At 45.1% G+C, this 19,582-nt stretch overlaps 3 protein-coding genes across 9 annotated transcripts in view; 2 read left to right on the forward strand and 1 right to left on the reverse strand.

Moving 5' to 3' along the window:
- Positions 1-935: 935 nt before the first annotated feature.
- On the forward strand, positions 936-9,630 carry LOC115130256 (ras-related protein Rab-5B-like). Of its 2 annotated transcripts, none has more exons than XM_029661203.2 (6): positions 936-1,144; positions 3,602-3,866; positions 4,086-4,237; positions 6,806-6,928; positions 7,043-7,136; positions 7,306-9,630. In XM_029661203.2, the coding sequence occupies exons 2-6, from the start codon at positions 3,704-3,706 to the stop codon at positions 7,428-7,430; spliced, it is 657 nt and encodes a 218-aa protein (XP_029517063.1). In that variant the 5' UTR covers positions 936-1,144; positions 3,602-3,703; the 3' UTR covers positions 7,431-9,630. The 2 variants fall into 2 exon arrangements, with proteins under 2 accessions (XP_029517063.1, XP_029517055.1); XM_029661195.2 differs by having other exon boundaries at positions 937-1,144; positions 3,599-3,866.
- A 473-nt stretch (positions 9,631-10,103) lies between these two features.
- On the reverse strand, positions 10,104-18,018 carry dbr1 (debranching RNA lariats 1). 4 transcript variants are annotated; one of them, XM_065018885.1, is made up of 10 exons: positions 17,913-18,018; positions 16,895-17,143; positions 16,501-16,625; positions 16,260-16,340; positions 15,671-15,756; positions 15,360-15,584; positions 15,038-15,115; positions 14,604-14,657; positions 14,409-14,500; positions 10,104-11,214 (listed from the first exon to the last, which is right to left on the reverse strand). In XM_065018885.1, the coding sequence occupies exons 2-10, from the start codon at positions 17,089-17,091 to the stop codon at positions 10,485-10,487; spliced, it is 1,668 nt and encodes a 555-aa protein (XP_064874957.1). In that variant the 5' UTR covers positions 17,092-17,143; positions 17,913-18,018; the 3' UTR covers positions 10,104-10,484. The 4 variants fall into 4 exon arrangements, with proteins under 4 accessions (XP_064874957.1, XP_064874954.1, XP_064874964.1 ...); XM_065018882.1 differs by lacking the exon at positions 17,913-18,018 and adding an exon at positions 17,468-17,787; XM_065018892.1 differs by lacking the exon at positions 17,913-18,018 and adding an exon at positions 17,347-17,461.
- The window catches only part of LOC115130212 (armadillo repeat-containing protein 8-like), a 31,810-nt gene continuing 30,115 nt past the window's right edge, over positions 17,888-19,582 (forward strand). For all 3 annotated transcript variants that reach the window (XM_029661119.2, XM_029661128.2, XM_029661137.2), the window contains exon 1: positions 17,888-18,039. In XM_029661119.2, the coding sequence (XP_029516979.2) occupies positions 17,995-18,039 (45 nt within the window). In that variant the 5' untranslated portion in view covers positions 17,888-17,994. The remainder of the gene's footprint in view (positions 18,040-19,582) is intronic.

Below are 19,582 nucleotides of genomic sequence, written 5' to 3' on the forward strand. Positions count from 1 at the left end.
CTGGTGGAAGGTACTTTGTGGATCTGAGGCTCTTTCCCCTGTTGCCTCCATCATCCTCCAAATCCAACCAACATCAGCTGGAACACACACACCAAGGCAAAAGAAATTCAAAATGTCCCAGAGTACCCTCAATGTTCTACAGAAGCACCATTGAGAGCATACTGACATCACAGCCTGATACGGCAGCTCCACCGCTACTGAACATTTGTAAACATGAGTATATTATTATTTTTGTATTATTGTTTCATTCACACTTGCACTCTTGGAGCTTTAGTATTTCACTGTACACTGCAACTACATCTGCGACCCTGTGCATGTGACAAAATAAAAACCATCTAAATCTTAACTAATGTAATCTGCTGCCCCTCTCATTGAGTATCTCAAAATGAAGACGACCGGGGTACTGCAGGCTGCCATTATCAACTCAATTATATTATAAAGTAATTGGTTAAGGAAATACATCTGGTGAAATAGAAGCAATTATTTGTACCACGATTGTGTTCGATTTGTTTTTATAGACGGATGTCCACGAATATTGACCACGAGGATCGCCATTACCCCATTCACTATAATTTCACAATTTAATATAATGGGCAACCTGTTTTCTGAAACAATGCCTGCAGTACCGCGGTTAGCCTTCAATTTGAACTCTTCAATGCGAGGGGGCAGTCGTTTTCCGCTGCGTCTGATTAAAGGTAGGTAGCCGAGTCGAAATCCATTCTCTACATGTGTACACCTCATTGTACAATGGTCCTCATTTAGCTTTGAATTATTTTGTTGTGATTATACATTTCCATAATAGGCACAATAGACCATTCAGATACGGAGGCATCAAATTACAACCCAACCTATATGTATTAGCTACTGCAGTTCTGTTCTGATGCGGTTGTAAAGAAACAGTTTAAAGACATATTTTTGGTAATGAAAAACAGTCTGTTTTGAGACTGCGGGCCTTTGCACCTGACGAACTAAAACGTGGAGGAATGCGGTTATCTATCCGTTTAAGAAAATCGAGAATGCGACACTGACTGCGACTGCGCGAATTTGCAGGAAGTGTTAATAGTCGTTTTACCAGCTGATATATTGTCAACAGTCTCAAGACGGGGACCTCTGATCGTTTCAGAGAGCGCCGATATCGTCACTGGTATGTATTCATATTTTTCTACTCCCCGAGTACATATGGGATGTGGAGCTGCAAGAATGAAAGTGAGACGGCCGTCGAACCAGAGCTGGGGCGGATTTGGCTTAACCGCAACGGAGTCCATTCTGTACGGAGATACAGCAGTTTACAGATAAAACTGACGATACCTGCATAGCGCCTATTTTAATATTCATACCCCGATGTAAAATAAAATATACAGCTAAATGCTTAGCAGATAATGAAAAACAATGGCATACGGGGTTTGAGCTCTCGTGGTAATGAAAGTGAAAACACTGTGCGTGCTGTCACTCCACTGAAATGACAATAGCTCGCTGCCTGGCAAAATTCCAGCTTTTGGATGAATGTGACAGTGGGGAGTGGGACATCAACTCGCCGTTGTTGGTGCGCGCGACTGACATGACCAGGTCCATTCGTTCTATCAAATGGACCAGGAACAGCAGAAGCCAGTCCCATGTTTCGACCTCTCAATGACCCCTATGGCGGTTAATTTATATCGCTATAATAAATAAACCCAGCAAAAAAAGAAACATCCTCTCACTGTCAACAACAGGGGGGGGGCTCAAAAGTAACAGTCAGTATCTGGTGTGGCCACCAGCTGCATTAAGTACTGCAGTGCATCTCCTTGTGGACTGCACCAGAGTTGCCAGTTATTGTAGTGAGATGTTACCCCACTCTTCCACCAAGGCACCTGCAAGTTCCCAGACATTTCTGGGGGGAATGGCCCTAGCCCTCACCCTCTGACCCAACAGGTCCCAGACATGCTCAATGGGATTGAGATACGGGCTCTTCGCTGGCCATGGCAGAACACTGACATTCCTGTCTTGCAGGAAATCACGCACATAATGAGCAGTATGGCTGGTGGCATTGTCATGCTGGAGGGTCATGTCAGGATGAGCCTGCAGGAAGGGTACCACATGAGGGAGGAGGATGTCTTCCCTGTAATGCACAGTGTTGAGATTGCCTGCAATGACATGAAGCTCAGTCCGATGATGCTGTGACACACTGCCCCAGAGTACAGGCCTCGGTGTAACGCTCATTCCTTTGACTATAAATGCGAATCCGACCATCACCCCTGTTGAGACAAAACCGCAACTCGTCAGTAAAGAGCACTTTTTGCCGGTTCTGTCTGGTCCAGCAACGGTGGGTTTGTGCCCATAGGCGACGTTGTTGCCGGTGATGTCTGGTGAGGACCTGCCTTACAACAGGCCTTCAAGCCCTCAGTCTAGCCTCTCTCAGCCTATTGCGTACAGTCTGAGCACTGATGGAGGGATTGTGTGTTCCTGGTGTAACCCGGGCAGTTGTTGTTGCCATCCTGTACCTGTCCCACAGGTGTGATGTTCGGATGTACCGATCCTGTGCAGGTGTTGTTACACATGGTCTGCCACTGAGAGGACGATCAGCTGTCCGTCCTGTCTCCCTGTAGCGCTGTCTTAGGCATCTCACAGTACGGACATTGCAATTTATTGCCCTGGCTACTTCTGCAGTCCTCATGCCTCCTTGCAGCATGCCTAAGGCATGTTCACGCAGATGAGCAGGGTCCCTGGGCATCTTTCTTTTGGTGTGTTTCAGAGTCAGTAGAAAGGCCTCTTTAGTGTCCTAAGTTTTCATAACTGTGACCTTAATTGTCTACTGTCTGTAAGCTGTTAGTGTCTTAACGACCGTTCCACAGGTGCATGTTCATTAATTGTTTATGGTTCATTGAACAAGCGTGGGAGACAGTGTTTAAACCCTTTACAATGAAGATCTGTGAAGTTCTATGGATTTTTACGAATTATCTCTGAAAGACAGAGTCCTGAAAAAAGGGGTGTTTCTTTTTTTGCTGAGTTTATTTACATAGCACAAATCCGTAGGCTGGTGACAAGAAGGCGTCACACAATGAAATATGACTGTCATGCTCAAACATCCTCTATGCATGTGTTTTTGGTTTTGTCAGTCATCCTAGATTTGTGTGGATGGGCATTATTGCAGAACATGTAATAATGTTGTCATAAATAGATCATGATATTAATGGTCATCTGAACTGATGAAAAAAAAAATGACCCACCTGTCCAGACTGAATGACACCTGCTGTCATTTGAGCCAATCTTTCCTTTTTCCATTACCAGCATTGTCAATTACCAGTCCCCTCTGTTCTGTTCTCATATCTATTCCACATCAAGTAACCTGTGCAGTAAAATCAGATCAAATAAATAACACTACACCTTATGGAACAATGTGGACTGTGAGGACACACACACACACACACGTTTACGCACACACACACCAGCACACACACAGTTTTATTATATATATATATATATAGTGGTATTATAAATGTTGTATTTTAGATGTGTAATAATGTTTTTGCCTTCATTTGTTTGGACCCCAGGAAGAGGATCTTGAACCCCAGGAATGGGGATCTTTAATAAATACAAAAATAAAATCTTCTCTCATCAGCAGAGAGAAGAAGAGGGGAGTTGGAGAAAGACTTCACGTCCTAGAGTCCCCTGTAGTCTGAGCTCCCATCACTGGGAGGCTCCCGCCCTCCTCATCTCTGTCACCATGGCTACCAGAGGGAGTGGCCGGCCCAACTGCATGCTGCCCCAGACAAAGATATGCCAGTTTAAACTGGTGTTGCTGGGAGACATGGCTGTGGGCAAGTCCAGCCTGGTGCTGCGCTTCGTCAAGGGACAGTTTGATGAGTTTCAGGAGACCACCATTGGAGGTGAGGAGAGAGGGGAGGGGGAGGAGAGAAATTGACTGGCACACTGTTGGCCCCAGATCAGGGTTGGGCAACTCTGTTCATGGAGTGCCGTAACAAAATCTTCTGTTAAAAACACAGAGATTTTTATTCCTGGACCAAGAAGGGAGGGTTTGCAGAGATGAAAGGGTTGAGTTTTACATAATTAGTTTTACATTCACTCTCTCGTCTTCTCTGTCTCAGCTGCATTCCTGGCCCAGTCTGTGTGTCTAGACGACACCACTGTGAAGTTTGAGATCTGGGACACGGCGGGACAGGAGCGCTACCACAGTCTGGCTCCCATGTACTACCGCGGGGCACAGGCTGCTATTGTGGTCTTTGACATCACCAAGCCGGTACAGTCATCATTCAGCGCACCACAGAGCTGCATTTTCAGAGCTAACTTAAGGAATAAATAAATGTATTGGGTGATTCCATGCCAGCAGGAACAGAACATATGTTTGGTATCTGATAGAAACTTCATTGGGAGGAAGGATGTTTACCATGCTTTTACATTTGTATCACAAACCATTTTTGAGAAGATCATGATGAAATGGCCAATTTTAGACATACACTGACCGTACCAAACATTAGGAACACATTGTTAATATTGAGTTGAACCCCTCCATTTTGCCCTCAGAACAGCCTCAATTCGTCGGGGCATGGACTCTACAAGGTGTCAAAATGGTTCAACAGGGATGTTCGCCCATGTTGACTCCAATGCAAAGTTGTGTGAAGTTGGCTGGTGGACCATTCTTGATACACATGGGAAACAAACTGTTGAGTGTGAAAAACCCAGAAGCGTTGCAGTTCTTGACTCAAACCGGTGTGCCTGGCACCTACTACCATACCCTGTTCAAAAGGCACTTAAATATTGTCTTCCCCATTCACCTTCTGAATGGCACACGTACACAATCCATGTCTCAAGGCTTAAACATCCTTCTTTAACATGTCTCCTCTCCTTCATCTATGGATTTAACAAGTGACATCAATAAGGGATCATAGCTTTCACCTGGATTCACCTGGTCAGTCTGTCATGGAAAGAGCAGGTGCTCTTAATGTTTTATATGCTAAGTGTATACCTGTCTCCTGGAAGACCCTATGATGCGTGAACCGTACATGATACAGACAACATCTTGGTGTCATTATACTCCTTATAGTGTTCTCTCAAATATGGAGTGTCAAGATTCAGAAATAAAAATGTTCATTTATTCAACATTACAAATATTAATATCTCAACTTCCTTTTTTGACGTAGCTTAAATTTTAGACACATTGTAACAGTACTCTTAAAACACATCACATTTCAAGAGTGGCTCTCTGATACTATTAATGATATGACCCATTTTATACATAGAAATTGACATTCTAGGTCATTAACCAATCACAGCCCTCCTTTAGGATTGCACATTCAGCAAATCACCAGCAGTGGGAGGGAGTTCCCTTTGAATCCCTTTACAATTCACTGTATTGCTGGTGTCCATATAAATGTGTCATACCTTCAGAATTAGCAGAGAGTCCACTCTGGAAGTGTGATGTACTTGTAGAGGTTATTGTTCCAAACAATATGTCTTTTGAGATTACAGATTTTTTTTATGTTGAATAAATGAATGTGCAAAATTATATTTCATAATGTAGACATTTTTAGAGCACACTATAAGGAGTATATTTTATTTAACCTTTTTTTTTTTTTTTTTTAACTAGGCAAGTGGCAACTAAGCCGACCGAGAGGCAAAATTCCTCCTAAGGGGATGGGGGCTGGGATTCTAATAAAACATTTAGGATAAAACACATATCACGAAAAGAGAGACAACACTACATAAAGATAGACCTAAGACACAGCATGACATCAACACAACATGGTAGCAACCTGACAACAGATGGTAACAACATGGAAGCAGCGAATAATGACACCAAGCTGCTGTCTGTATCCTGTACGGTTCACAGATCATAGGGTCTTATAGTATAATGACACCAAGCTGCTGTCTGTATCCTGTACGGTTCACAGATCATAGGGTCTTATAGTATAATGACACCAAGCTGCTGTCTGTATCCTGTACGGTTCACAGATCATAGGGTCTTATAGTATAATGACACCAAGCTGCTGTCTGTATCCTGTACGGTTCACAGATCATAGGGTCTTATAGTATAATGACACCAAGCTGCTGTCTGTATCCTGTTCACAGATCATAGGTTTATAGTATAATGACACAGATCATAGGGTCTTATAGTATAATGACACCAAGCTGCTGTCTGTATCCTGTACGGTTCACAGATCATAGGGTCTTATAGTATAATGACACCAAGCTGCTGTCTGTATCCTGTAATTCACAGATCATAGGGTCTTATAGTATAATGACAAGCTGCTGTCTGTATCCTTCACAGATCATAGGGTCTTATAGTATAATGACACCAAGATCATAGGTTCACAGATCTTCTTATAGTATAATGACACCAAGCTGCTGTCTGTATCCTGTACGGTTCACAGATCATAGGGTCTTATAGTATAATGACACCAAGCTGCTGTCTGTATCCTGTACGGTTCACAGATCATAGGGTCTTATAGTATAATGACACCAAGCTGCTGTCTGTATCCTGTACGGTTCACAGATCATAAGGTCTGACAGGAGTAATGTACAGGTATAAAATGGCCACTTTCACCATGTTTAAAAAAAAAAAATGGCTTGTGATACAAATGTAAAAAGCATTTCAAAGACCCTTCCTCCCTTCTATGTGAGAACTGCCAGAACAATCTGAGATACCAATATTTTCTGCTGCCATGGAATCGCCCCATTGTACTGTATAGACGCTCTAGCCCTCTATCATGTGAACATTGCCATGTTATTTAAATGTTGCACTGTATCTGACTCCCTCTTTCTCACCAACTCGCCCCTCTCCTATGGCCTCTGCTTTGCCCTCCTGTAGGAGACGTTTGAGCGAGCCAAAGCCTGGGTGAAGGAGCTACAGAGGCAGGCTAGCCCCAACATTGTCATCGCTTTGGCAGGGAACAAGGCTGACCTGGCTGAGAAGAGACTAGTGGAGTACGAGGTACTGTACTCTCCACTGACTCAGTAACATGTTATAGTCGTCCCTATACACTGACATAATACTATATCAAATTGGATTCCCAATACTGATGGATTGTTGCCTCCTGTCTGACAGGAGGCCCAGACTTATTCTGAAGACACTGGGCTTCTCTTCATGGAGACCTCTGCCAAGACGGCCATGAATGTCAACGATCTGTTCCTGGCCATTGGTAAGCTTCCATCTTCCCCCATCAATCTATAGGGATACTTATAGGTGACAAGATTTTTGTTCATTTCAATTGTTAACAGTTTTTCATGACATGGCCTGCCCAAGAAAAACCCCAGGCCCTAGTTAGAACTAGGTCAGAATAGTAACAGTGTGTTTCACTGTCTCTGCAGCCAAAAAGATGCCAAAAACAGACACCCAGAACCCTACACACTCAGCACGACACAGAGGAGTGAACCTACAGGACCCTGATGCCCACAACACCCGATCCTGCTGTGGAGGAGGAGGAGGGAACTAGGACCGCTCCACTTCCACCCTGCCATCCCTGCTCCCAACCTCTGGGGTCGGCAAAGGGACACCCCCTTCAAACCTCCACCCTCCCTCCCATCCACCCTGTCAGCCACAGAGAGATAGAGACATAGGGAAAGAGTCGGAACAGGACGGTTGTCTTTTGAGAAGACAGATAGATTTCTGACAGACAGAGTCTGATAAAGACTGACAGACAGGAAGAAAGAGTGAGTGTGACAAGACTATATTATTTAGCACTAATCGTGGATGTTGTTTTGCCTTCTGTCTGTCTCGATTCATTTCAATCATGGTTCCATTTCATTATGCAATCGCTGCAGTGTCGGTTCTTGAGTGGCAGAGAGGGAAGAAAGGAGAGCTGGAGCGAGGGAGTCTTAAGGGATGAGGGGGGAAAAGAGTGAATGGGATGCAGGTCACACTCCCCCAAAGTATTCCCTTTACTGCTGTCCTGAATGCCCCCTCATCACCCCCTCTAGCATGAGCCCCAGGCTGCCTGAACAACCTAAACCCTGAAGCCTTGGCCTGAGCCATTCCAGACACTTCCTGGTTGCCACAGATAGAATAACCCATGTTAGATGGCACAGTTTACCCACAACCGCATGAGAGGGAGGGAAACACAGTTCATGGCCTCTTCTGATGCCCTTATTTCCTCTGGCCTCATTTATTTATTTCCCCTAGGCTATATTATTATTATGATGATTATTATTATTACTCCTCAGAGCAGCGGTGTTGTGAGACATCATGATGCCAGTCTGGTATCATCCAGGCCCCTCGTCCTCGATCTCACCTCCACCCACATATGTACAGTAGATATACACTGAAGAACCCACAGTACAGAGTGAGTCTGCTCTATGCCATGTCTGAGTCTGGCCCTCGCTGGAGACCACCGCTGTTTCTAACAATCAATCCACTGTCTAGTGCAGCATTTCACAAACTCCTTCCTGGGCCCCTCCTGGGTGAGTGTTTTGTTTTTGTTGCCCTAGCACTACACAGCCAGGGGGCCCAGGACCGAGCTTGGAAAACCCTGGTTACTGCAGTGATATCCAGGGCTGCAGTTTCTCCTGGTCAGGAGAAAATCCTTGCCTCTCCTGAGTGATAATATATAGTAGGATCTCAAAACCCTAGCCTGGTCTCAGATCTGTTTGTGCTGTCATTGCCAAGTCCCTATGGTTGACAATGATCGTGGAGCTAGACAGAAATAGCAGATCTGGGACCAGGCTACAAACCCCTCTAGGGATGAAGTCCTGTAGTTAGGAAACCATTGTATCTTGCCTGTCATGTTGTGAATGCATGGGCCATGATATACATGCTATGTTCTGCTGTTCCTCGTTTGTCCTGTGTCTTACTGCGTAAGAGTTGATGTAAATTAAAACAATGTGATAACGCTTTTAATGACTGACTAACGAGCTGATGCTGTTCAAAGCACTGGTTTGGAGACGGACAGCTGTGAATACAGAGCTACCCACTCTGTTGATGGACTCCATTAACACATAACCCCTATACATTCCAGATAGGTCTGGATGGATGAGAGAAGGCATGTTTGCTTCACCTTGTCAACTGATCGACTGGGTGGATTTATGTTTGCCATATTGCTTCTAACTCTCCATTTGTTTCAGATCTACAGGGAAGTAGGTAGGTGATGGGGGGGGGGGGATCGTTTTGGAATTGCATATGTTTAGCTAAGAAGAATAAGGGTGCTTACAAGGGGTTTGAAAAACAACAAAGTGCCTACTCTGTTTTATTCCCCTGTATGCTCTGGGGTGTGCTTAGTAGGTAGCAGTCCAAGTAAAGCACATCCCTGTAACTATTAGCTGCCTGCACGTTGTCTGTCAGTCTGCCCTTTGAACTCTTGTCAAATACACTATGTATTCTCACCTAATTGTATTGAACCTGTTTTGTTTGTTGATTTTACTGACTAGAAGACCTATGTCATCCTGGAATGAATCGCTAACTAAGGACCCTAATCGATGTGATGAGCTCTACTTAATTTAACTAGTTGTTTCATGGGCTCATCATGATTAACTGATGAATCCATGAGTCACTCATTCATTAACTCGCTGATCACAGGTTGTGTGTAATAAAGTTCACACAATGTGGGGGAAAAAACTGAACTCCCATCAGCACCTCTGTAAAGCGTTGTTCAATAAAGATGTTCTATTGCGCCACGTGTGCAGTCAGTGACTGAACCGATAGTATGTCTCAATGGTTTAGTCAGTGGTGACACTGCTCTCCTGTCATGGGTTTTGGCTTGAAACTGTAGTTTTTTTGTGTGTGTGTGTGTGGTGGTTGGGGGGTCTGCTAAAGAGCTCAGGAACCACAGGTCCTGGGGCCCCTCCCTGGGTGCACGTTTTGGTTTTTGCCCCAGCACTACACAGCTGATTCATATCACCAACTCATTATTAAGCTTTAATTATTTGAATCAGCTGTGTAGTAGTGCTGGGGCAAAAACCAAAACGTGCACCCAGGGAGGGGCCCCAGGACCGGGGAGGGGCCCCAGGACCGAGTTGGGGAGACCCTGGCCAGTTATGAAGTTGTCCATGGACCCTCTTATCTGTGCATTTGTATAAAACAGTCATATCTTGTGGACCGATTAAACGGTGAACAGGAAATTAAACTTTTGCAAGAATTTGACTTCTGGCTAAAGTAAAGTAACGATGTCATAAGGTTAATGTTCAAAATTGGTTTATGACTATTTGGTGTACAAACATATTCATGTTCTTAACGTTTTCTTGTTTCCCAACACAGCCCTTTGGAAGTTGACCCACAGTGGAAAACTACTGAGGAAACAGTGTGCCTCATCTGAAATTAAACTGATTTTTTTTCTTAAAATCACCATTTTCTTTATTTCATAATTTAAAAAAAGGAACTGAACAGACTTAAAAAAATACATTTCCATCAGGGATTCTCCACTCTCCCTATACTAAAAAAAACTGTTGGTTTGCATTGAAGGACAATAGCAATATAAAAAGGAGATAATAATAATCTTCTATTTGACAACAGTTCCTACTGACTTCCTTCCCCCTGAAACCTGGGTCAAGTTCCAGCCCTAGTCCTCACTCTCGTCATCGTCCACTGCAGTGTAGATGACCTGGTTCCTGCGTTTGATCCTAGGGGTGCTGCCTGTACTGATAGGGTCCCCCGTCTCCCCACTGGTGCGCTTAGGGATCCGGACATGGGGCTCCTCCTCCTCCTCCTCCTTTTTCGGAGGTGAGGAGTGAGAGGGGGGAGGTAGGTTGAGGGACAGGCGTGAGGGAGGAGCAGGGTCTGATTTGGGCTCAGGCATGGTCAGAACCATGCGGCTGGGGGGAAGCTCTCTAGAGGGAGGCCCCGAGTCCAGTCTCCCCCCTGCCTCCCCCTCTGGGACCACTGCATCAGGGCTCTTCCCCCTTCCCTCTTTCTCTCCTCCCTCCTCCTCCTCCCACTCATCCTCTATGGTGATCTCATCAGGGTTGTAGGAGCTGGACAGGCCTGAGGTGTCACTAGGGTACTCACTGGGTTCATCTCCACTCTGGACTTCATCATCCTCCAGCTCTGGGGTGCCTATCTGGCCCCCATACCCTCCCTGCCCAACCTGGGCATAGATGTCTCTGAGACCCAGGGTGGCACAGAGCTCGGTGGTCTGCGGGTTGGTGCTGTAGCTGGGGTGGGCATGGGGCTGTGGCCGGGCAGGGTCGTAAGCTGGCACGGTCAGGCAGAAGTTGTCAGGGATGGACAGTTCACCCCCCAGGTCACCCACAGCCTCCATCATGGCTGCCTCAGAAGCACTGAAGTCCCACCTGGACAACATACAGAAGTAGGTAGACACAGATCATGAGCAGCACATTACACGTGTGTGTGGGGGAGTATGCATGTGAGACAGCAGGGTTTAATGTGAGACAGCGGGGTTTAATGTGTGTGTGAGAGAGATGGCGACAAAAAAAAAAGAGATTGAGAGAGAGGTGTGTGTAGTATATGAGAGAGAGAGAGAGAGAGGTGTGTGTAGTATATGAGAGAGAGAGAGAGAGGTGTGTGTAGTATATGAGAGAGAGAGAGAGAGAGGTGTGTGTAGTATATGAGAGAGAGAGAGAGAGAGAGGTGTGTGTAGTATGTGTGTGTGTAGAGAGAGAGAGAGAGATATGAGAGAGTGTGTGTATATGTATATGAGAGAGAGAGAGAGAGAGAGGTGTGTAGTATATGTATATGAGAGAGAGAGTGTAGTATATGAGAGAGAGAGTGTGTGTAGTATATGAGAGAGAGAGAGAGAGAGAGAGTGTGTGTAGTGTGTGAGAGAGAGAGAGGTGTGTATATGAGAGAGAGAGAGAGAGAGAGAGAGTGTGTAGTATATGAGAGAGAGAGAGAGAGAGGTGTGTGTGTATATATATGTGTATGAGAGAGAGAGAGAGAGAGAGAGGAGAGAGTGTGTAGTATATGAGAGAGAGAGAGAGAGAGAGTATATGAGAGAGAGAGAGTGTGTGTAGTATATGAGAGAGAGTATAGAGAGAGAGAGTGTGTGTAGTATATGAGAGCCAGTGAGAGAGAGAGAGGTGTGTGTAGTATGTGAGTGTGTAGTATGTGAGAGAACCAGTGAGAGAGAGAGAGAGAGAGGTGTGTAGTATGTGAGAGAGAGAGAGAGAGGTGTGTAGTATGTGAGAGCCAGTGAGAGAGAGAGAGAGAGTGTATGTAGTGAGAGCCAGTGAGAGCCAGTGAGAGAGAGAGAGAGAGAGAGAGGTGTGTAGTATGTGAGAGCCAGTGAGAGAGAGAGAGAGAGAGAGAGTGTGTGAGAGAGAGAGGTAGTATATGAGAGAGAGAGAGAGAGAGAGGTGTGTGTAGTATGTGAGAGAGAGAGAGAGAGAGTGTGTGTAGTATATGAGAGAGAGAGAGAGAGAGAGAGAGAGAGTGTGTGTAGTATAGCCAGTGAGAGAGAGAGATATGAGAGAGAGAGAGAGAGTGTAGTATATGAGAGAGAGAGAGAGAGAGTGAGAGCCAGTGAGAGTGTGTGTAGTATGTGAGAGAGAGAGAGAGAGAGAGAGGTGTGTGTAGTAGTGTGTGAGAGAGAGAGGTGTGTGTAGTATGTGAGAGCCAGTGAGAGAGAGAGAGAGTGTAGTATGTGAGAGTGAGAGTGTGTGTAGTATGAGAGTGAGAGAGAGAGAGGTGTGTGTAGTATATGAGAGAGAGAGAGAGAGGTGTGTAGTATGTGAGAGCCAGTGAGAGAGAGAGAGAGAGAGAGGTGTGTAGTATGTGAGAGCCAGTGAGAGAGAGAGAGAGAGTGTGTAGTATGTGAGAGCCAGTGAGAGAGAGAGAGAGTGTGTAGTATGTGAGAGCCAGTGAGAGAGAGAGGTATGTGTGTAGTATGTGAGAGCCAGTGAGAGAGAGAGAGAGAGTGTGTGTGTAGTATGTGAGTGATGTGAGTAGCCAGTGAGAGAGAGAGAGAGGTGTGTAGTATATGTGAGAGCCAGTGAGAGAGAGAGAGTGTGTAGTATGTGTGAGAGCCAGTGAGAGAGAGAGAGTGTGTAGTATGTGAGAGCCAGTGAGAGAGAGAGAGAGAGAGAGTGTGTATGTAGTGATGTGAGAGCCAGTGAGAGAGAGAGAGAGGTGTGTAGTATGTGAGAGCCAGTGTGTAGTATGTGAGAGCCAGTGAGAGAGAGAGAGAGAGTGTGTAGTATGTGAGAGCCAGTGAGAGAGAGAGGTGTGTGTAGTATGTGAGAGCCAGTGAGAGAGAGAGAGAGGTGTGTGTAGTATGTGAGAGCCAGTGAGAGAGAGAGAGGTGTGTGTAGTATGTGAGAGCCAGTGAGAGAGAGAGAGAGGTGTGTGTAGTATGTGAGAGCCAGTGAGAGAGAGAGAGAGGTGTGTGTAGTATGTGAGAGCCAGTGAGAGAGAGAGAGGTGTGTGTAGTATGTGAGAGCCAGTGAGAGAGAGAGAGGTGTGTGTGAGTATGTGAGAGCCAGTGAGAGAGAGAGCCAGTGAGGTGTGTGTAGTATGTGAGAGCCAGTGAGAGAGAGAGATGTGAGAGCCAGTGAGAGAGAGAGAGAGTGTGTAGTATGTGAGAGCCAGTGAGAGAGAGAGAGAGCCAGTGTGTGTAGTATGTGAGAGCCAGTGAGAGAGAGAGAGAGTGTGTGTATGTATGTGAGAGCCAGTGAGAGAGAGAGTATGTGAGAGCCAGTGTGTGTAGTATGTGAGAGCCAGTGAGAGCCAGTGAGAGAGAGAGAGTGTGTGTAGTATGTGAGAGCCAGTGAGAGAGAGAGAGAGAGAGAGAGAGGTGTGTGTAGTATGTGAGAGCCAGTGAGAGAGAGAGAGAGAGAGGTGTGTGTAGTATGTGAGAGCCAGTGAGAGAGAGAGGTGTGTGTAGTATGTGAGAGCCAGTGAGAGAGAGAGAGGTGTGTGTAGTATGTGAGAGCCAGTGAGAGAGAGAGAGGTGTGTGTAGTATGTGAGAGCCAGTGAGAGAGAGAGAGGTGTGTGTAGTATGTGAGAGCCAGTGAGAGAGAGAGAGTGTGTGTGTGAGAGAGAGAGAGGTGTGTGTATGTAGAGCCAGTGAGAGAGAGAGAGGTGTGTGTAGTATGTGAGAGCCAGTGAGAGAGAGAGTGAGAGCCAGTGAGAGAGAGAGGTGTGTGTAGTATGTGTGATGTGAGAGCCAGTGAGAGAGAGAGTATGGAGCCAGTGTGTGTGTAGTATGTGAGAGCCAGTGAGAGAGAGAGAGGTGTGTGTAGTAGTATGTGAGAGCCAGTGAGAGAGAGAGAGGTGTGTGTAGTATGTGAGAGCCAGTGAGAGAGAGAGAGTATGTGTGTGTGTGTGTAGTATGTGAGAGCCAGTGAGAGAGAGAGTATGTGTGTGTGTGTAGTATGTGAGAGCCAGTGAGAGAGAGAGAGGTGTGTGTAGTATGTGAGAGCCAGTGAGAGAGAGAAAGGTGTGTAGTATGTGAGAGCCAGTGAGAGAGAGAGAGAGGTGTGTGTAGTATGTGAGAGCCAGTGAGAGAAAGAGAGGTGTGTGTCTGACCTTGTGTGCAGGCCGTTGTTCTGCGGGGGGTTCCAGTAATTAGGGCTGACATTCTGCAGGCTGTCTGTAGCTTTGAGGATGGCCAGCCACTCAGTGAGAGAGAGAGGTGAGAGAGAGAGTGAGAGAGAGAGAGGTGTGTGTAGTATGTGAGAGCCAGTGAGAGAGAGAGAGGTGTGTGTAGTATGTGAGAGCCAGTGGATCATACTCCAGACCCTGGGACGATCCTGGCCTGTCTGCTACCTCTACGATCTGAAACACACACCCTACAAGTCAGCATCAACTCAGACATGCACTACAGAGAACACGCCTGTAGCAAATACTAGCCCAAAATAAGACCCACACGCAGGCTGTTTCACAGACCAATATGAAAAGATTCTCCATTCAAAAGTAGGTTTAATCTGGATCTATGAAACCAGAACATAATCCCTTCACATCTCTCTAATCACCCCCTCTCTATAATCATCATCCTCTCTATTAATCACCCCCCCCTCTCTATTAATCACCCCCTCTCTATTAATCACCCCCTCTCTTTTAATCACCATCATCCTCTCTATTAATCACCCCCCCTCTCCTTTAATCACCCCCTCTCTATAATCATCATCATCCTCTCTAATCACCCCCTCTCTCACCTGTAGGAAGTCCCTGTATGGGAGGCACTTATCCAGTGAGAGGAATTTGGTAGTGCGGGGGGCAGCATCAACTTTGGCCTAAAGAGACAAACAGAGCAGTGATATAACCAGTGCTGCATATACAATATCAGTTATGTGATCTGGCAGCACATACATTAGATATACAATCAGGAGAAAGAAGATGTGGGAAAATGTCAATGTCGGTGCTGAATCAACACATCATGCGACAATCACAGAATCTTAAATTCTAATTAATCAGAAAGAATCCAAACTTTGAATGTGCACGGCAGTCTCTCTCTCAACTGTCTTCAGTTCAGCTCACCGGGTGCTGCATTAGGGCAGCGAACTTGACGTGGAGGTGCGCAGAGAACCAGTAGTTAGGCTGCAGGTGGGCCAGGAGCTCTGCTGCTGCAGGACTACCCAGTGTGTTGGACTCCACCTCCTGCCTCAGGAACTTCTTCTTCCTCAGCAGCTCCCCTGTGCTGCCGTAATGGTAGATCCCACGAGGCCAGTCATGGGTCAGGAACACATCCACAGGCATCTGGATCTAGTGGTAAAATAGGGGGGACATAATATGACATATGATAATAATAGGGGGACATATGACATATTAACCCTGTGAGTGGTAGTCACCTGTTTGAGTTTGAAGACATCGATGTTCCTGATGTGGTAAACACTGCGTAGAGTTTCTGGGTTATATGGAGGGAACTCATAATGTCCTGAAAAAAAGAGCATTGATTACATTTTATAGACAGTTGAGCTGCAACACATTTGCAGAGACAGGAGAACATCTACTAGAGCTTTATGATCTCACCTTTCCTGTAATCATGCCCTTTGAAGAGTCCAGACAAGCCCCCTATCCTTACTCCTTTATGACCTCACCTTTCCTGTAATCATGCCCTTTGAAGATTCCAGACAAGCCCCCTATCCTTACTCATTTATGACCTCACCTTTCCTGTAGTCATGCCCTTTGAAGATTCCAGACAAGCCCCCTATTCTTACTCCTTTATGACCTCACCTTTCCTGTAATCATGCCCTTTGAAGATTCCAGACAAGCCCCCTATCCTTACTCCTTTATGACCTCACCTTTCCTGTAGTCATGCCCTTTGAAGATTCCAGACAAGCCCCCTATTCTTACTCCTTTATGACCTCACCTTTCCTGTAGTCATGCCCTTTGAAGATTCCAGACAAGCCCCCTATTCTTACTCCTTTATGACCTCACCTTTCCTGTAATCATGCCCTTTGAAGATTCCAGACAAGCCACCTATCCTTACTCCTTTGTAGCGCACAACACCAGCATAACCTGATGGAAGACCATATACACTGTTATTATTAGATTAACATTTTCGGGCAAGTGAACGCTCCCAAATTTCCTGATTGACAAGTGGCATTGAGAGAGCAATCCATGGAACTTGTAATATGTGTTTTAGCTTCGTAGCCAGAGTGTGAAGGTAAGGTCTTACCCATGTAGTAGATGTTGGGAGCCACCCAGCCCCCGTACGGGAGCTCCTGAAGATGGTTGGAGGCCTCGTGATTCCCACCGATGAAGATAGTCAGGACCGGAGCCTTCTTCTCTCCAGAGTAGTACCTGCACGAACCAAGATACAACCATCAGAAATACAACAGATTGTCCCTTAAACTAAAGGAACCATAAGTAGTACTGACAGGGTTGGGCTTAACCAATTTAACCCACCTGGATGTTGATTCCTATGGCATCTAAAGCCATAGGGGTCAACAGCCATCTCTCAGAGTAAGGTAAGGTCTAGAGTTTTTCCAGGATCAGGTCATGCAGGGTTCAGGAAAAACTCCTGGCCCTACATGAAAGAGAGAGAGCAGAGGTGATAGGAAGGTACTAACTTGTAGAAGGTCTGCATCTGCCTGTACTTTTGCGGCACAGCCATGCACTTCATGTCCCCCTCGTTCCTCACAGCCTGGAAGTCTCCACAACACAGCAGCAGGTCTACCTTCACCCCCTCCTTCTGCTCCAGGTAGCCAATCGTCTCATAGATCTTATCCAGCTCTCCATGGCAACACCCTTCCACAGCTATTTTCATGGCGGATGATTGGCTGTAGACTCCCGTAAGGGCCTTCTTTTTCTGTGATGAGCTGAATTATATGAGGAAGACGATTATATAATTGAATAAAATACAATGTAGCAAGTTAGCATATTAGCTCAATAATTTGTGTTAATTGATTGCTACTAGCTCCAGTAGATAACTGCTAGCTATCACACGTCCACTGTCCGGGGTTGTAGACTTGTCCTGGCTAAGAGATGCATGCAATGCAATCACTAGTCAAATCAAACTAACATGTTCAATTGTTTCTCGTCTTTTGCACTTTGACGTTACGATAGAGTTAGCTAACTAGCCACCATGATTATGTTGGTTTGTTCTGTTTATCTCAACCAAAATGTATGAACGTTTTTCCCACCTCCGCGTAGTTAGACCTCAGCGCATGCTCCAATATTCCCCAAAGTAAATCGACTGATGGATTCGTAGGTAGCACTTTCCACAATCAAAATAATTTACAAATAGTCAAATACCTATACATTATCCCAAACTGTAATAATTCCCAATACCAGCACTTCTTTACGAATACAAATGTTTGTTGTATGCACATAAATGCTTAAAACAATCGCGTCTTAATCAGCCATGCTTCAATGTCAAACCTGCGCGTTTAGAAGCAAAATGTACTTGATTGAGTTGATTTACAAATTGACATTCGATCATCTACAATGTAGCCAGTTGGTAAATATAAATACTAGTTTCATTAGAAAAGGAAACGATATTTGTGGCTCAAACAGACCAAAGACACTCGACATAACCCATCATATACTAACTTATTCTGAAGTGTTGCGTGATTAAGCTATATTTACTTTTTAAATCTGAGCAGCTGGTCTGGAGGGCGGGGTATTCGGAAAGTGCTGCTCGGATTGGGGCGCTCGATAGGGGGAAGAGATGGCGTGCTTGTTGGAGGCCCCTCTCCGCATCAGCGTGTTATCTGTGAGTGTCCCACTTATACTATTGAATAAATACTAACGTTTTCTGTGCATTATTCAGTACATTGGATAGTGAAACTCTTTTTGTGTGTCTCATCAATAGCAATGTCTTTGACGACATGCACTGAAGTTGCTGCTAGCTAGCTAGCACAGGCTTTGCAACATGTACTGTATCTAGCTAGCTAGCAAGGGCGGTCTCCCGACTGTCACCCGGAATGAGTTAGTTAGCAACCGGTGACACATTTTATGTGAATCCAATTAAGATGAAAAATCCCAAACATGTAGCTAACAACTTTATTGCACAAAACGTTAACGATGCAATCAAAAGGTTATGCTAGTTAACTGGAACCAACCGCTAGTTAGTTAGCTGTAAATAACCATAGTTACTCTAGCTACATAGACACTGGTTCAACTGCTATCTGCAAATCACTCATTACTGCCGCGCACAGGTTGGAAGTCTAGAACAGCTCAATACATTGGAGGTGCCGAAGATGATTTCCCCCCGGTTGTTTGTACATTTTATCTTTAGACGATTTTTGAAAGTACAGCGAAACTCCATATTTGGTGTAAACGAACGTATTTTGACATAACTCTTGCAGAGCTGGTAAATGGGAGTTTGAATCTAAGCTTCCTGGGCGTTATGCTTCGTTCACACCGACAGTGTTTAGCGCAATACACGACGCAGCATCATCTGGATATGTGTGCGACAAAAGTTCAACATTCACCTTCTGCTACCATTTCTGTCAAGCGGTCTACTAGTTTGACGCATACATTCGATAAATGCAACAATGCACTACAATGAACGCACTGCAACTGTCGCTGCTAGGCAAACACAGTATTTCATTGGGAATTAATGTAATTCTGGTGTACCAAAATGAAATGACGCTTTCGGTGCCAACTGCTGTCAGTTTTGTGATCGAGACGCTACTTTTTCAAACTTTAACGTTAGCACTTTGCTTACGCTTCGAACACACCGACAGCGTTTTGCATTTTGGTACACCAGAATTACATTCATTTCCAATGAAACGCTGGGTTTGCCTTGTTTATAAAAAAGGTTTACCTTTTATTTAACCGGGAAAAGCCTATTGAGACCCAGAGTCTCTTTTTCAAGGGAGATCAGGCCAAGAAGACAGCAACAATCAATACATTACAGAATTAAAACATACAACCCGATCCAGACTAAAAAAAGCATTTTACAGTCCTCTGTAACAGAGTATCCCTTCAATATTTTAAATTCATTCAGTGGCACTAACATATCGAGATGAAGCATGGATTGTAGATGATTCCATGAGTCTGGTGCACAAGAAGAGAAGGCAGTCTTGCCTAATACTGTGAATGTCCTGGGGACTTTAAGTAGCAACCACCTATCAGATCGGGTATGGTAAGGAGACCAGACTACAGAGTTAAAGAGGGAGTTTACCCAAAAAGGCTTTGTAGATGAACACATACAAATGTATTTTTCTGCGCATATAAAGTGAGGTACCAAATGGTAGGTTGGACAATGTGCAATGACGGGTGAGTGACTTGGCATTGGTAATAATGCGCTA

The sequence above is a fragment of the Oncorhynchus nerka genome, linkage group LG1 (assembly GCF_034236695.1).
Source record: "Oncorhynchus nerka isolate Pitt River linkage group LG1, Oner_Uvic_2.0, whole genome shotgun sequence".
In the NCBI taxonomy this organism is placed as follows: domain Eukaryota; kingdom Metazoa; phylum Chordata; class Actinopteri; order Salmoniformes; family Salmonidae; genus Oncorhynchus; species Oncorhynchus nerka.

Coding starts and splice junctions, on each gene's coding strand:
- LOC115130256 (XM_029661203.2), top strand. CDS start 3,704: ATGGCTACCAGAGGGAGTGGCCGGCCCAACTGCATGCTGCCCCAGACA. Junction 3,867..4,085: donor TCAGGAGACCACCATTGGAG/GTGAGGAGAGAG, acceptor TCTCTGTCTCAG/CTGCATTCCTGGCCCAGTCT. Junction 7,137..7,305: donor CGATCTGTTCCTGGCCATTG/GTAAGCTTCCAT, acceptor CTGTCTCTGCAG/CCAAAAAGATGCCAAAAACA.
- dbr1 (XM_065018885.1), bottom strand. CDS start 17,091: ATGAAAATAGCTGTGGAAGGGTGTTGCCATGGAGAGCTGGATAAGATC. Junction 16,341..16,500: donor TCCCAACATCTACTACATGG/GTAAGACCTTAC, acceptor GTCTTCCATCAG/GTTATGCTGGTGTTGTGCGC. Junction 11,215..14,408: donor AACAACGGCCTGCACACAAG/GTCAGACACACA, acceptor TATGTTGTCCAG/GTGGGACTTCAGTGCTTCTG.